Raw genomic sequence first — 17189 nt, forward strand, 5'->3', positions numbered from 1 at the left:
GTAACTATGTTTGTTTGTTTTCTATGTCTGTTTCTGTTCCGTAAATAAATTCAGTTGTACCATATTTTAGAGTCCACATATATGTGATATCATGTTATTTGTCTTGTTCTTTCTGACTTACTTTAGTATGATAATCTTTTGGTTCATCCATGTTGCTGCAAGCCGAAAGTATCTTCTTCCCTGCATGTCTCAGTCACCCTATAATACTTTTTAGTCCCACCTGGGAGGGGGAAGGCATGAAACTAGACTGAGAAGTCCTCAGTGAAGAATCTGGGCAAGTCCTCTGCTTTGTGGTGCTAAACAAAATGAGTGTGTTTTTAGAGGTGCTACCTGTGAAGCACCTCTAAAAACAAAAAGGTAAAACGCAGACTGCAGAATTTGAGCCAGCGGCAGTCCTGCGGAAAACTTGTCACTTTCTAGAAGTCAGCTGAGAGAGGCGGGGTCAGAGACTAACTGCGCACAGAAAATCTGCGAAGAGTCGGAACTAGGGAAGAGCCGGAGACGCTCCCAATCCTCTGAAAGAGCTGGTGTCGTCACGTGACAGAGGCCCCGCCCCCTCCCCTCGCCCAGAGGTGGTGGGGCCGTCGGCGTCACTTCCGTCCAGGCCGGAACCCAAGATGGCTGCGCTCTTGTTGAGGTGACTTTAGTGGGGGGTGGGAGTCGGTGCCGGCGGCTCTCGGGAGAGCTGCACTGGCCCCTCACGTCTTGCTAACAGCTATTTACCCCGTGCCTCGGCAGGGAAAGGACTTGTGGGTGGAGGCCACGCGCTTTGGAAACGTAGAGACCCTTCCCTTCCCCTAGCGTCTCCTGTGCACCCTGTAGGGCTTCGGGGTCCCTGGCCGAGTATCTTTTCCTTACTCGTTGCGGATGGGTCGCGGGGCTCTCGCCGCTTCTGCTTTCCCACTTCTAAAATAGTTTTTCCCCATTTCTAAAATAGTTCTTCCCCAGATTGCTCTCGGGGCTGCAGCGAGAGCCGAACTCCAAGAAAATTAGGTCTAACTTCTCTTATTTGGGGCTTGGGCCTCGAGGAGAAGGATCTTGGTGTACTTTACCTTTGCGTTTTATTCCTGCAAACACCAGCCGCTGGCAATGAGTGGGCACTGTCCCAGTTCCTAACGGGCCCCTGGCAGAGAGTGCAGGAGGCCTAGACCCCTATCGGGGTGACGATTAGCAATAGCGCCGATAGTGGTCGCTCTGCTGCCCCAGAGCAGCCAGGAACTTCAATTTTAGTTTATTTTTTTACTTGGTGGGTGAGGGGAGTAGATGCCCCAGTTTTTCTCTGTAGTGTCAACTCCTTGTCCAGAGAAATATCCTAGATTGTCTTCCATTTTGAACTGTCCACTGTCTACAAACCTCGTTCTCTGCTCAGAGCCTTTCTAGCCATAGCGATTTTAGACGCTCTTGGTACGAATCCCAGCATAGTTTCGTGCCAGCACTATTTTTGGAAACTATTTGTTATGGAAAGTTAGTTTTAATGCAGTTGAGATTTAATTCCTGATTTCCCCAAATGTCTTCTCATTTCTCTTTCCATTTCAATCACCCCGTATAAAAATAGACGGACTTTATTTAGTTTTTCTCTGTGACAGAATGATTCCTCTTGGAGCTGAGATCAGGAATGGTTTATCTTAATCCTTCGTTTTTCTCCCTGACTCTTATTTCCAATTGTGTCTTTTTTCTAAAGCGTGTCAGGGCTAGTCTTGCCAGATTGCCTCCTTTATTACAAGTAGTTTGACCATAATTGAATGCTTTTGAATTCTTTGATATATCATATTTTAGAAGATGTCACAGGCTTTTTGGTGGAATTAACGTTTAGCTTGTAATGATCATATTGGGTCTAAACAGTTCATTTTAGGAGTTTCATGATTAGCGCTTAGAAACCCAGGATCACTGAACACGTTGAGTATGTCCAATCTGTATCATTTTGAGCTGTGTAAGGCTGTCATCACTAGGATTCATTAGTGGTAGTACAAAACTCTTATGGAAAGGGCACCTTAAATTCTAGGAGCTAGTTTCTAGTTCTAGTAGTGTCACTAATTCCATTTATTTTGGACAAGTCAAGGTCATTGATTGCATGATTGTGGTTTCTTCATTTGTGAATGAAAACAGTGATAACTTGAACTCACTTAAGAGAAATATGGGCTAAACATTTTTAATGCTTGATTAACTAAAAATTATTAGTTACCACAGTATTGTATGTCATGGCTTTTGAATAGTGCTCTATATTTTGTGTACTCCCTAAAGTTCATGGACTAGCTAGGGAGGAATAACCAGCTAAGTAGCACAAGCTCCATTGGCAGTCAGTCAGGGAATGACTTGCCAAAGCCAAGACCGAGATAGAGAACTAAGAACAGCTAGGCTTCTATCTAGTAATGTTCACGCAGCTTAAGCACAAAGCCACCAAGTCATTAACCCTCCGAACGTTGCTCATTATATTAAATGCTACACGTGAAGCACCTCCAAAAACAAGGTTTAATTTATTTAAAGTCTAAATTCTTAAGACTGCTTTTTAAAATAAGCATGCTAATTCACAAATCATTTTTTTGAGCCTCTTCTGTCATATTATTATAGGTGCTATAGATGCAAAGTATTCCAGTTCTATTCTTGAGGAGCTCAATTTTAGGAAAGGAGATAACTGGATTAATTAATAAGCTACATAATGTTGATTTAGATGTATGAACAAGTGATGTGGGAGCATGACAGGTGCAGCAGGTAAGGCTAAAGGAGTGGTGAAGTTGCCATTTGGGAGTTGTTGGATCTTGAAGGATGAGTTTATCAGGCTGCGAGGGAGGTCCACTCAGAGAATAGTCTGAGCAAAGGCATGTGGTAAAAAGAAACCATGCTCTGTCTGGGGGTAACGTAACATTCAGTGTGGTGGAAGTATAGAGGGCTGAAGGGGACTTGTGGGAGAATAGCTCTGGAGAATTGGATTAGGTCATGTTGAGAAGGGCCTTGTTTGACTGCAGTGTGAACCTTATAAGTAGTGGGGAACTGTTAAAGACTTTTAGGCAGATGATTGATGAAGTCAGCTTTATTTTTCAGTAATTTAACTCTGGTAATATTGAACGATAGGGAAGAGATTGGTGCTAGGAGATCAATTCAGGAGCTCCTGTTATAGTCCTCCTAGTGAGAAATGAAGAGAATACATACTAAAACAATGGACTGAAGTTTCCTAGATAGTATTGGTAGGATTGGGTGATGCCTTGCATATATATGGGGGGATGTAAGAGAAAAGAAATCAAGAATGACTTACATTGTATCTTTGGAGTTAGTTGGGTGCTCATACAATTAATCAGAAATTTTGTATATAAGTGATTGCTCTTCATTGTGTCCTTCAAGGTTATATAAATATTTCAATGTTGCAGTTACCTCAGACATTTATGAAACTAAATTTTGACATGCCATCAGATCAAGTTTAGAGGGCATACAAGAGAAACTCATTATATTATAGTCACATCTTGTTTTGGACCAAAAATGGATCTTATTCAATTTGATCACATAGACTTGGCTTTGAATAACTTTTGGTTTTTTCCAAAAGTCAAATCCATTTTCAGCAGATGAATATTTTTACACTGTGAAGAGTTTTAAAAAGAACGTGATGTGAATTCTAAAGACCTTTGGGAGACCAGTGAAATAATACCAAATTGCATATATGTGGTATATTGCAGTTTAGAGAGTGCTTTCCTATACATTTTCTCATGCAGTCCTCCCAACAACCAATAATGTAGGTATTATCAATCCTATTTTATAAATGAAAAAGCTGAAGCTCAGTGACTCACTAAGTTACACAACTTATGCAGATCTAGACCTCCAGTCTGGCTTTTTTACTTTGTCCAGTGTTCTTTTTACATACTGTTGTTGCCTCAGTACAGAGAAGAGTTTCAAAAACAATTTGAGCCATGATTACATTTTGGGGGAGACATGTATAATGCATTTAGAAAGGGACTGGCACTAACTAGAAATAAGTTCTGGCTTGTTAATTAAAAATAAAACAAAGAAAGTACTATTACTTTCTAGCTATAACATATAAAGCACTCTTCCTGGGTGGAAAAAGAAATCTTTTCAGGGTTCCTGGTTTCACATGAAAGGCAAGGATAGATTAGATATCTACTCTTGTCATATTTCAAATAAGGTTATGCAGTTGTGCAACTAGTTTCTGTTAGGGCCTTGTGGAAAGATTACATTGGTATTTGTCTGGGAGACAATGGCACTAGACAGAGAGTGCTGTAGATTCCAACCCACATCTGCAAACTCTTGCTGGGTAGCTGAGTGACTGGATGTAGCCTGGTGTGAGGAATGCATGCCCTGCAACTTCAGAGTCACAATTACTTCAATTGATTTAAAGAGATTTGTTCCCACTTCTTTCTTTCTGGGAGTCTTGGGTACACAATGTCTGTATTCACCTCTTGCCTCCAAAGCTGGAAAGAGGGAAGAGCTGAAGGAAGTGTTGGTTGGATTATTTTTCCTTCAAATAGTGGGCCCTTCTAGTGTTCTAGTGTAGAGTGTAATGTTCTTGAAATGTTTATGCATCTAATATCAATGGTATGAGGGACATCATGAGCTTTTTTAGAAGATCATTGGCTCCTAATGTGATCTTGTATCCCCACAGTGCCTTGCACATAGTGTATATACAATAAACTTTTGTAGAATCTCAATGTATTTGGTCCCAGAGCTTCACTCTGAAAACTTTCTCAAATACCTTTGGAAAGATTCGATATAACGTGAGTTAAAGGGGTGTAGTGATCATGTGTTTTTCATAATACCATGTAAACGCTGGATCAGTTAAATTCTCTTTAGATAGAATGCCTGGGTACATTTTAGTCTCAGACTTGAAAAGCAGTTCCGGTATTGATATATACATTTCAAAAATAGCAACATTTTAGTAGAAAACTTGTGTTACCTTCTTCAAGTACCTTTTCATGTGGATAGTAAAGAAATCTACATTCTCATATTTTTGCACTGTTATGTGACAGCCTTTTTTTTTTAAGTTTTTTTTTAAAAATTTATTTATTTATTTATTTATTTTTGGCTGTGTTGGGTCTTCGTTTCTGTGCGAGGGCTTTCTGTAGTTGCGGCGAGCGGGGGCCACTCTTCATCGCAGTGCGCGGGCCTCTCACTATTGCGACCTCTCTTGTTGCGGAGCACAGGCTCCAGACACGCAGGCTCAATAGTTGTGGCTCACGGGCCTAGTTGCTTCGCGGCATGTGGGATCTTCCCAGACCAGGGCTCGAACCTGTGTCGCCTGCATTAGCAGGCAGATTCTCAACCACTGCGCCACCAGGGAAGCCCGACAGCCTTTTTCATGTAAAGTTCATCCAGGTTGTCTGGAACTTGTTGGTAGTTACTAAAATGACAGCTTAATACTTGGGACCCTGCCTCCTCAAACCCCTTGTTCTTTAAACCTTTTAAATTCATCCATTTGCATCAGGTGTCTGCTTTGGCTAAGTTGTATAGTACTTGGTGTTGCCACTGGCTTATTCTGTACCCAACCCCCTTTTTAAATTTTATTTTATTTTTTATTTTATTTTATTTTTGGCCATGCCTCGTGGCATGCAAGATCTTAGTTCCCCGACCAGGGATCGAACCCTTGCCCCCTGCAGTGCAAGCGAGGAGTCCTAACCACTGAACTGCCAGGGAAGTCCCCCTCTTTTTTTTAAACCCCTGTCTTTTAACCATCACCTTCTTTAACATCTAGCTTGAAAAAATTTGCTTTCTGTATTTCTTTGTTGAACATTACAAACTCTGATTATTCTTTTACCTTGTCTTATTTGTGTTCAGCTAAAACCTTATTTTGCATTTGTGAGTAATATTTGTGATTATTCTCAAGTTATTTAAAGTTGTAGCTTTCCAACTAGAAAAAATCTCAAAGATCCTGATACTGTCATTGTTTTCATCTTATTCCTAATTTTCCCCTCCACCCCAAGTCTAATACAGTAAAAAATAGAGAAGTTGATTTACTGAAGTAGGTCTCTAAATGTATATTGACTGTTGGTTCTCTTATCTTTCAGACGTGTTGGCCATCATTGCCTCCGTGCCCACCTTAGTCCTCTGCTCTGTATCAGAAGGTAAGTTTCTAAATATGGAGATTATTATTAACCTTTTTTTCATCGGGGAAAAGCAGTAGGTTGTTGACTGATATTTTGGGGATATGTACGAAAGCAGGTAATTGTAGATGGTTCGCTGAAAATTTAGTGATTGTGGTACCTATTTTTCTCATCTGGTAGTAGAAGAAGGAAGGATAAGAATATATCTTTGTTTTTTTCTTAATTTTCCTCACTTTAAGCTTTTCTGCTATATCTAACTTTATTGATTTGCATTTTGGGCAGCTCCCAGGCCTTAGTCTTTATATCTGTTTCTTTCTGCTATATTCATTTCTAGTCTATTGACTTCAACAATTGTCTCTTTGTGGTTCTTTTCTTTTTTAACGTTTAATTTTAGAAATATTTTGTACTTCCAGGGAGTTCCCTAGTGGTCTAGTGGTTAGGATTCAGTGCTTTCACTGCCACGGCCCAGGCTCAATCCCTGGTCGGGGAACTGAGGTCCCGCAAGCTGTGTGGTACTGCCGGAAAAAAAAAAAAGAGAGATAGAAATATTTTGATAATTGGTACTTTCAGAAAAGTTGGAAGAATAGTACAAGGAGGTTCTGTATACCTTTCACCTACATTCATCAGTTGTTAACATTTTGCTGTGTTTACCTATCACTCTATATATTTTAGGTTGTGCTATATGAAATTGCCATTTTTGTGGGTCAAAACTGGCCTAGTAGTGACAATTTAGTGTGGTTCAGCACAATTTAATTATTGTGATTATTTTCTCTGAATTCTTTGAGATTAAATTGCAGACATCATGACCTTTTACTTCTAAATACTTCTAAGGGAATTCCCTGGCGGTCCAGTGGTTGGGACTCCGAGCTTCCACTGCAGGGGGCACCAGTTCTATTCCTGGTCGGGGAACTAAGATCCCACATGCTGTGTGATGCGGCAAAAAAAAAAAAACAACAAAAAAAACTTCTCCTAAGATCAAGAGCATTATCTTATAAAACACAGTATAATTATACAAATGCAATTATCAAATTTGGCAAATTTAACATTGATGTAATCTTATCTGATATACAGTTGTTTTTCAGATTTTCCATTTGTCCCAAATAATGTACTTTATAGAAATACAGTCGACCTGTCCCCCATCCAAGATCTAATTAGGCTCACATATTATATTTAGTTGTCATATTTCTGTAGTATCCTTTAACCTGGAACTATTTCTTAGCCTTCCTGTGTCTTTTATGACATTGACATTTTTGAAGAATACAGGTCAGTTATTTTGTAGTCTCTTAAGTTAGGTTTGTCTGATTGTTTTCTTTTTTTTTTTTTTTTTTTTTTTTTTTTTTTTTTTTTTTTTTTTTGATTGTTTTCTTTTTTTTTTTTTTTTTATTTAAAATTTTTTTTTTTTTTTTTTTTTTTTTTTTAATTTATTTATTCATGGCTGTGTTGGGTCTTCGTTTCTGTGCGAGGGCTTTCTCTAGTTGCGGCAAGCGGGGGCCACTCCTCATCGCGGTGCGCGGGCCTCTCACTGTCGCGGCCTCTCTTGTTGCGGAGCACAGGCTCCAGACGCGCAGGCTCAGCAATTGTGGCTCACGGGCCCAGCCGCTCCGCGGCATGTGGGATCTTCCCAGACCAGGGCTCGAACCCGTGTCTCCTGCATTGGCAGGCAGATTCTCAACCACTGCGCCACCAGGGAAGCCCTGTCTGATTGTTTTCTAATGACTAGATTCAGGTTATCCATTTTTGGCAAGAGTAATACATAAATGATGTTGTATTCTCAGTACATCACATCAGGGGCATATGATGTCATTTGTCCCATTAGTGATTTTAACTTTGATCATTTGAATACAGAAATGTCTGCTAAATTTTTTCCCAGTATGGAGTTACTGTTTTTAACTTTTGCAATTAATAAGTAATCTATGGGGAAATATTTTCTTGAGGGGGATAGATCATGTTTAATATAGGCACATAGTAGGTTAAAGTGTTGAACACAGCTGTTTAACAGTTGGCTTCAGGGACTTCCCTGGCAGTCCAGTGGTTAAGACTCTGCACTTGCACTGCAGGGGGCGCAGGTTCAATCCTGGTAGGGGAACTAAGATCCCATATGCCCCACAGTGCAGCCAAAAAAAAAGGAAAAAGAAAAGAAAAAGAAAAAAACAGTTGGCTTCAGCCTAGCCCAGTGACAAGGAAAACCAAGAAGCTATTCAGAGGTACTGAGCTGAATCCACTTCTTGATTTTTGAGAACCTAAAAAGGAGTCTTGAAGAGCCAGATGAGAGCAGGTGGTAATGTATGAGATATCACCCATGGCCTGGGAAAAGGATAATCCATTTATGTAAATGGTTTTGAAATATATTTGCCCTGCTGCCCAACAAGAAAGAAGTTTAGCCTCCATTACTGGACCTGTGTGTTGGGGGATTGGAAAGAAGAGTTATCCTCTGATATGACCTCATTGGGTGATTGAGGTTATTAATAACTGAGTCAAACTTGGCAGAAAGATAAGGTGAGTGGACAAACCATGTTTTCCTAATACATAGGTTCATCTAGCCCAGCTTACCTTTTTATATTTTAACTTTTTGTTATGTGAAAATTTAAACCAAGTTTACTTTTAATCATTTTAAAACCTTTTGGTTTTATTTTAGTGCTGTCCCTTTGGGAACCACAGCCAAAGAAGAGATGGAGAGGTTCTGGACTAAGAACACTGGTTCAAACCGTCCTTTGTCTCCCCATGTCACTATCTACAGGTAAGGGCTCTGGAACCAGGGGATTTAGTAGTAGTGGATAAAAGTTCTGGAGGTTGCCCCATAGCCTCCCTGATTATTTCCCTTAGGCCTTTTTTATAACAAGATGACTAAATTCTCTCTTCTGGCCTTAGAAGGGTAATCTAGCCTGCAAAACTACTATTTGGAAAATTCTGGTAAGTCAAAATGTAATTCCTATTAATTAAAAAAATTTATTTTGAAACAATTTCAAATTTACATAAATGTTGCAGAAGTAGTGCACTGTGTTCCTCTATACCTTTATGCAGATTCCCAATGTGTTATAACATGTCTGAATGATTTAAGAACAAGTGCAGTGTTGATGATACCCCATTATTCCTGTATTAGGTTTCTATTGCTGCTGTTACAAGTTACTACAAACTTGGTGGCTTACAACAGCACATTTACTATCTTACAGTCCTGTAGGTCAAACTCTGGCTCATGTCTTACAGGGCTAAAATTAAGGTGTTAGCAGGGCTGCATTCGTTTCTGGAGGCTCTAGGGGAGAATCTGTTTCCTTGCCTTTTCCAGTTTCTGAAGGCTCTTCTGAATTCTTTGGTTTGTGGTCTTCCTCCATCTTCAAAACCAGCAGTGATGGGTCAGGTTCTCTCATCCTATCACTTTGAACCTGCTTCATTGTCACATTTCTTCTCTAACTCCCTACTTCTGCCAGACCCTTCCACTTTTAAGGACTTTAAAAGGATTATATTGGGCCCATCCAGCTAATCCAAGATAGTCTCCTTATCTTAAGGTGAGCTTATAGCAACCTTAATTTCACCTGCAACCTTAATTCCCCTTTGCCATTTAAGGTAAATACTCAACAGGTTTCAGGGATTAGAATGTGGACATCTTTCTGCCTACCACAATCCCTTAATACTTGAGTGTATGTTTCCTAAATTCAAGGAAACTCTCCATACTACAACCGTCACAGTCAAAATTAACATTGATCCAGTGTTACCATCTAATCCTCAGATCCCATTCAGATTTTGCCAGTTGTCCCAATAATGTCCTTTACAGGTCCAAGAGCCAACTCACGATCATGTATTACATTTAGTTGTCTCTTTAATCTCCTTCAGTATGGAACAATTTTTAGCCTTTCTGTATCTTTTATGATCTTGACAGTTTTAGGATGTTTCCCAGTTTGGGGTTTATCTGATGTTTTCTTGTGTTTATGCATTTTTGGCAGGAATACCTCTGAAGTGATGCAATGTTCTTCTTAGTGCATCCTATCAGAGGGTGACACATGATGATGATTTATCCCATTGGTAGTGATGTAACTTTTTTTTTAAAGATTTATTTATTATTTATTTATTTATTTAATTTCTTTATCTTTGGCTGCATCAGGTTTTAGTTGCAGCATGTGGGATCTTCGTTGTGGTGCATGGGCTTCTCTCTAGTTGTGGCGTGCGAGTTTTCTCTTCTCTAGCTGTGGCGTGCGAGTTTTCTCTTCTCTAGTTGTGGCGCACAGGCTCCAGGGTGCACGGGCTCTGTAGTTGTGATGCATGGGTTCCAAAGCACATGGGCTCTGTAGTTTGTGGCACACAGGCTCTAGTTGAGGCACTCGACCTCAGTAGTTGTGGTGCACGGGCTTAGTTGCCCCGTGGTATGTGGGATCTTAGTTCCCTGACCAGGGATCGAACCTGCATCCCCTGCATTGTAAGGTGGATTTTTTACCACTGGACCACCAAGGAAGTCCCTGGTTGGTGATGTAACTTTTTATCACTGGTTAAGGTGTGTCTGCCAGGTTTCTCCACTATAAAGTTAATGAATAAAGATGTATTTATTAATTCTTATTTTGTGGGGTGGTACTCTGAGACTATAATGTTCTATTTCTCGTCAGATGTTTACCCATTAGCATCTTTCGATGGTAGTTGCCTGAATCAGTTATTACTGTGATGGTTGCCAAATTGTGATTTTTCTAATTCCATCATACCTTGTTTATTACTATAGGGTAAAGCTTGCTTGCTTGCTTTCTCTCTCTCTCTCTCTCTCTTTCTTTCTCCAGGATTTCTAACAGGAAAAACTCTTCTCTACTCTTATGACACCAACTAAAGGAAAGACACTAATGTTTCCTCTCTACTCTCAATACTTCTGATACCAAACGTGTACGGGTTTTCCCACATCAACCAATTTTTCAACTCTCCAGAAACCAACTGGGTGTCCGACAATTCAGTTATGACACTAACTACTTGGAGTTAGCACAGACCCCCCAGGTTAGAGGCTCAGTCCCACAAGACTGCCTGCCACTTCGGATGCCAATCGCAAGTCCCAGGTTGTCACCTGTACTTCTAAAACTAATCAACTATAAATCAAGAGTTTTCACAACACCCTCTGTGGATTCAATAATTTGTTAGAATGGCCCAAAGAACTCAGAAACATTTATTTAAATTTACTAGTTTATTATAAAGGATATTACAGATGATACAGATGAATAGCCAGGTGCCCTTTTTGGTAGTTCTGTGTCTGGAAGGATCCTGAGCACACTAGCTTCTGTCCCCATGGAGTTGCGGTACACTACCTTCTTGTCGTGGATGTATTTACCAGCCTGAAAACTTCCCAAACCCTGTACTTTGGGGATTTTTATGGAGGCTTCAACACGTAGGCATGATCAATTATTAACTTAATCTCTAGCCCTTCCCTCCCTGGAAGGAGGTGGGGGTGGGGCTGAAAGTTCCAAGCTTCTGGTCATGGTTTGGTCTTTCTGGGGACCAACCCCCATCCAGAGTCACCTCATTAGAACAAAGATGGCTCTTACCACCCAGGAAATTCCAAGGGATTTAGGAACTGTGTGTCAGGAACCAGAGCCAAAGACCAAATAAAAAGATACTCCTAGCACCCCTATCACTCAGGAGATTAATAAGGGTTTTAGGAGCGTTGTGTCAGAAACTAGGAACAGATATATATATACACATATATATATAGACTTCCTTGGTGGCGCCTGCCAATGCAGGGGACATGGGTTCGAGCCCTGGTCTGGCAAGATCCCACGTGCCGCGGAGCAACTAAGCCCATTAGCTACGACTACTGAGCCTGCGCTCTAGAGCCCATGAGCCACAACTACTGAAGCCCATGCTCCTAGAGTCCTTGCTCTACAACAAGAGAAGCCACCGCAATGAGAAGCCCGTGCACCACAATGAAGAGTAGCCCCCGCTCACCACAACTGGAGAAAGCCCGTGAGCAGCACCAAGGACCCAACGCAGCCAAAAATTAATTAATTAATTAATTAAAAAAATATGTATATATATATTTTTTCCTATTATTGCACAATTCCTATTTTGCCCAAAGAGTTACACTGTTACTCTGATTTATTTTGTTGTTCAGATTGTCCCAGACTTAGCTAGTGGGAGTTCTTTCAAGATGGCTCCTGTGAAATCAAGGTCTGGGTGCTAGATGTGCTCATTGCTACCAGGATATCATTGCTTCTAGGCTGTTTCAGTAGATAGAGCTATGAGATATATGTATGAATACACACATGTACATGTGTATGTGTGAGTATATACATATGCATACGTACATCTATTTCTGTTAATTTGTTGTCTTCAGAAGTAGCATTGATGGCTGTTATGCTGGTGTCTCCCCAGAAAACCCCTATAGATCTGCTCCTTTCTAGCTAACTCAGCAAATCATCTTGAGCTCAGCTACCATCTTTACTTGGGTTCCTGCCAGGGAGGCTGGTCATTTTTTAACCACCTCCACAAATACCACAACCCTTCAGATTTTTTCCAAGCCAGATTCCAGAAATAATTCTGATTGAACAGTAGAAATTGGCCATTCTGCTAAAGCAGAAGATTAATAAGTGTTCTCAATCCTTGCTACTTTATGGTAAAACTTTTTTTTAAGAGATGAAAGATGTGGGGGAGGATTATAATGATGAAGAACTTCTCAAATTATTTTGAGTCTATATTTAAAGCCCTGGCCTTTTTTCACAGGTCATATAACAAACAGTAGTAAGCTGATGAGACGAGACTCAAACTACCTTGTTTACTCTTCTGGTTATGAAACTCTAGACATATTTATGGGAAAAAAAAATAGCAGGAAACATAGAGCTGTTTCCAAGGTGAAATGTCTGGGAAAGATGTCTGAGATATCTGGAATCATATATTTTCTGTTGCTAACTTTTATAGATTTTTGGAGGTGGCATGGAAGTATATGGTCAAATTAGCCCTTTCTGAAGTACTCTTTTTTTAAAATTTTTTTTTAAATAAATAATTTATTTATCTATTTTTGGCTGCGTTGGGGCTTTGTTGCTGCACGCAGGCTTTCTCTAGTTGTGGTGAGCAAGGCCCGTGCAGAGCACGGGCTCTAGGCTTGCGGGCTTCAGTAGTTGTGGCTCATGGGCTCTAGAGTGCAGGCTCAGTAGTTGTGGTGCATGGGCTTAATTATGCTGCAGCATGTGGGATCTTCCGGGACCAGGGCTCGAACCCGTGTCCCCTGCATTGGCAGGCGGATTCCTAACAACTGTGCCACCAGGGAAGTCCCTGAAGTATTCTTTATCTCTTTTTTTTTCTTTTTTTTTTTTTTTTTTTAAATTAGTGATGTCAGAGCTTTTGTTTTCCTTTTTTAAATTCTTTTGTGCATTTCTTTTTTTTTTTTTAATAAATTTATTTATTTATTATTTATTTATTTTTGGCTGTGTTGGGTCTTTGTTTCTGTGCGAGGGCTTTCTCTAGTTGTGGCAAGCGGGGGCCACTCTTCATCGCGGTGCGCGGGCCTCTCACTATCGTGGCCTCTCTTGTTGCGGAGCACAGGCTCCAGACGCGCAGGCTCACTAGTTGTGGCTCACGGGCCTAGTTGCTCTGTGGCATGTGGGATCTTCCCAGACCAGGGATCGAACCCGTGTCCCCTGCATTAGCAGGCAGATTCTCAACCACTGCGCCACCACGGAAGCCCCCTCTTTATCTCTTAATAAATTAAGTCAGTTTATCAAAGTAAATGTGTGTATTGGGATTATGTTATTAGGAAAACAAGTCATTCTAAAGGACGTTAGAAAAATAGTTTTAAAAACTTAAGAGTTAGAAATGTTCTTAAATTTTAATTTAATCTTCAACCTCATTGGTTTTAAGACTGCTACCTGGGGCTTTGGATATTCCATTAAGCTTCTGCAGATAGTTGTGTGGGGCTGGCCAACATGCAGATTGCACTGTAGGCCCTTAGTTCTGGATAACCAAAGCAACTTGACTTTAAGGATTTTGCATTTGAAGAAAGGGTGCTGCTCAAAAAATAATAATAATAAAAAAATTAAAATAAAAAAGTTTAAAAGCCACTATTGTACCTAATGAGTGAATTTCCTCTGCAGTATTTTCATAAATGGATGTCTACCTATGCTTGCACACCTCCAGAGACAAGGAACTCACTACCACCCTTTTCCAATTTGGGAATTTCTCTTATTATCAGAAAGACCCTCATTTTATTGAACTTACTACAACTTATATCTTCTGTACAGTGGTTCTAGTTCTACCTTGAACCATATAAAATAGATCTAAGTCCATTTTTTTTCTGACAACCTTTATTGACGTTGAGTATCTTTTTATGTGTTTATTGGCCATTTGTATATCTTCTTTGGAGAAATGTATCTTCAAGTCCTATGCTCATTTTTAAGTTGGGTTGTCTTTTTACTTTTTTTAAATTGTGGTAAAATGTATATAACATAAAATTTGCCAGTTTAGCCATTTTTAAGTGTATAGTTCAGTGGCATTAAGTACATTCACATTGCTGTACAACCATCACCACTATTCATGTCCAGAATCCTCTCATCTTCTGAAGCTGAAACTATACAATAATTCCATTCCCCTCTGCCCCCAACCCCTGGCAACCACCATTCAAGTTTCTGTCTCTATAAATTTGACTACTCTAGGTACCTCATAAGGTAGAATCATATAATGTTTGTCCTTTTGTATCTGGCTTCTTTCATCTGGCATAATGTCTTCAGGGTTCATCCATGTTGAAGAATGTGTTAAAATTCCATTCCTTTTTAAAGCTGAATAATATCCCATTTTACGTATATACCACATTTTGCTTATCCATTAATTCGCCCATGGATTTTTGTGTTGTTTCTATCTTTTGGCTCTTGTGAATAATGCTGCTATGAACATGGGTGTACAAATATCCCTTTGAATCTCTGATTTCAATTCTTTTGGGTATATCCTCGAAGTGGAATTGCCAGATCATATGGTAATTCTATATTTAATTTTTTTTAATATAAATTAATTTTTTTCTTTATTTTTGGCTGCGTTGGGTCTTCTTTGCTGTGCGCAGGCTTTCTCTAGTTGAGGTGAGCGGGGGCTACTCTTCGTTGCGGTGCGTAGTTTCTCATTGTGGTGGCTTCTCTTGTTGCAGAGCATGGACTCTAGGTGCATGGGCTTCAGTAGTTGTGGCTTGCGGGCTCTAGAGCACAGGCTCAGTAGTTGTGGCGCATAGGCTTAGTTGCTCCACAGCATGTGGGATCTTCCCAGACCAGGGCTCAAACCTGTGTTGCCTGCACTGGCAGGCAGATTCTTAACCACTGCGCCACCAGGGAAGTCCCTATATTTAATTTTTTGAGGAAGCAACATACTGTTTTCCACAAGGGCTGCACTGTATACATTTCCACCAGCAGTGCACAAGGGTTCCAATTTCTCCACATCCTTGCCAACATTTGTGGTTTGCTGTTTTTGTTGTTGTTGTTTTAATAATAGCCATCCTAATGGATGTGAAGAGGTATTTCATTACGGTTTTGAGTTGCATTTCTCTAATGATTAGTGATGCTGAGCATCTTTTCATATACTTACTGGCCATTTATATATCTTCTTTGCTTTTTACTTTTTTGGTGGTATTGTTTGCAGCGTAATGTTAGGTCACTTGCTGAAAATCATATATCTTATGTCTCTAGCTTTTCCTTGACTAACATTCTACTAACAGTCAAAAAAGGAAAAAAATTTAACACACTTCAAATCAGTAGATATTTCTTAATTGCTCACAGTGTGCTTGGTACTTTTTTAGGAGTTGGAAATACAAAGATGAATAAGATATAATCTGTGTTCAAAAGGATCTCAGTATTTCCTGAAAAAAAATTTTCCAAAGGGAAATCATACTGGCTCCTAGTGATCATCTTTTCTGTAAGTGAATTTAAACAATCTTGATTTTCTGTGCTTGACTCTTATCTAATGTTTGAAAGGAAATAGTGGGGAAGATCTGTCTCTGCTCCATGATGTCTGAAGCCTCAACTAGAGAACACAAGGCTGGGACTGAAATAATTTGAAGATCCGTTTACTCACATGTCTTGGGTTGATTCTGGCTCTTAGAGGGGACTTTGTTTTTCTCTCTGTATGGGTCTTGTTACATGATCTCTCTGCTGAGGCTATTTTGGGCTTCCATATTGCATAAGAGAGGGATGGACGAAGGGATGGAGGGATAGAAGGAGGGCAAGTGATTTGGAACTCGTGCAGTGTCAGTTCTGCTGCATTCTATATCTTGAGGCAGTCAGTCATGAAGTCCTGCCCAGAGTCAAGGGGCTAAATATAAATACTTGCCTGATGAGGAGTGACAAGATTCTGGAAGATCATGTGAGACTGGAAATAATATCATGGTTGTTTGGAAAATAAAATCTCCCTTACCTACTCAGTACTAGGCTAACCAGGCTATGGTTTTAACCATTTTTAAAAATTTTTAAAAAAAATTAATTAATTAATTTATTTATTTATTTATTTTTGGCTGCATTGGGTCTTCGTTGCTGCGTGCTGGCTTTCTCTAGTTGCGGCAAGCAGGGGCTGCTCTTCGTTGCGGTGCATGGGCTTCTCATTGTGGTGGCTTCTCTTGTTGCAGAGCACGGGCTCTAGGCGCACGGGCTTCAGTAGTTGTAGCACATGGGCTTAGTTGCTCCGCGGCATGTGGGATCTTCCCGGACCAGGGCTCGAACCCGTGTCCCCTGCACTGGCCGGCGGATTCCTAATCACTGCGCCACCAGGGGAGCCTAACCATTTTTTTAAAATTAGGGTAACATTTGACTCCCATTTTCCATTTCAATATGTCTAAAAGATTACTAGAACAGTGCATATGTTCCATGTGTTAGCTCTTGGGATTTAATTCATCTTGCCAGGAACCCTAAGTGCACTTGGAATGCTAAGCAATGTCTTATAATTTCCCCACTTTTTTTTTTTCTTTCAAATCAATATTTGTTCTGTCTTTTTCAGTCTGATAATCATTCTCTTTGACAAATAAAATAGTTGAGCAATCTGCTTTGCACTCTGTCATCCATTAACATAAAATTGTCAACCCCAGTTAGGAGGCTGTCTTTCCCTGAATACAATTTTAAAAGCCCCTTGTTGTTGTCCTTGACATTTTTGCAAGCCTCAGCTCATTCTGGGTTTTAGTCTCCTGATTCTTCTAATCAAATTATGCCATTGTTCTCCGCTTGTCCT

General features: G+C 40.1%; 1 protein-coding gene across 1 annotated transcript in view; it reads left to right on the forward strand.

The window, feature by feature from the left end:
* Positions 1–563: 563 nt before the first annotated feature.
* SDHC (succinate dehydrogenase complex subunit C) overlaps positions 564–17189 on the forward strand; it is a 28243-nt gene continuing 11617 nt past the window's right edge. Inside the window, exons 1-3 of the mRNA XM_059934959.1 lie at positions 564–637; positions 6006–6062; positions 8677–8778. Coding sequence (XP_059790942.1) covers positions 618–637; positions 6006–6062; positions 8677–8778 — 179 coding nt within the window. The 5' untranslated portion in view covers positions 564–617. The remainder of the gene's footprint in view (positions 638–6005; positions 6063–8676; positions 8779–17189) is intronic.

The sequence above is a fragment of the Balaenoptera ricei genome, chromosome 1 (genome assembly GCF_028023285.1).
Source record: "Balaenoptera ricei isolate mBalRic1 chromosome 1, mBalRic1.hap2, whole genome shotgun sequence".
Taxonomy (NCBI): domain Eukaryota; kingdom Metazoa; phylum Chordata; class Mammalia; order Artiodactyla; family Balaenopteridae; genus Balaenoptera; species Balaenoptera ricei.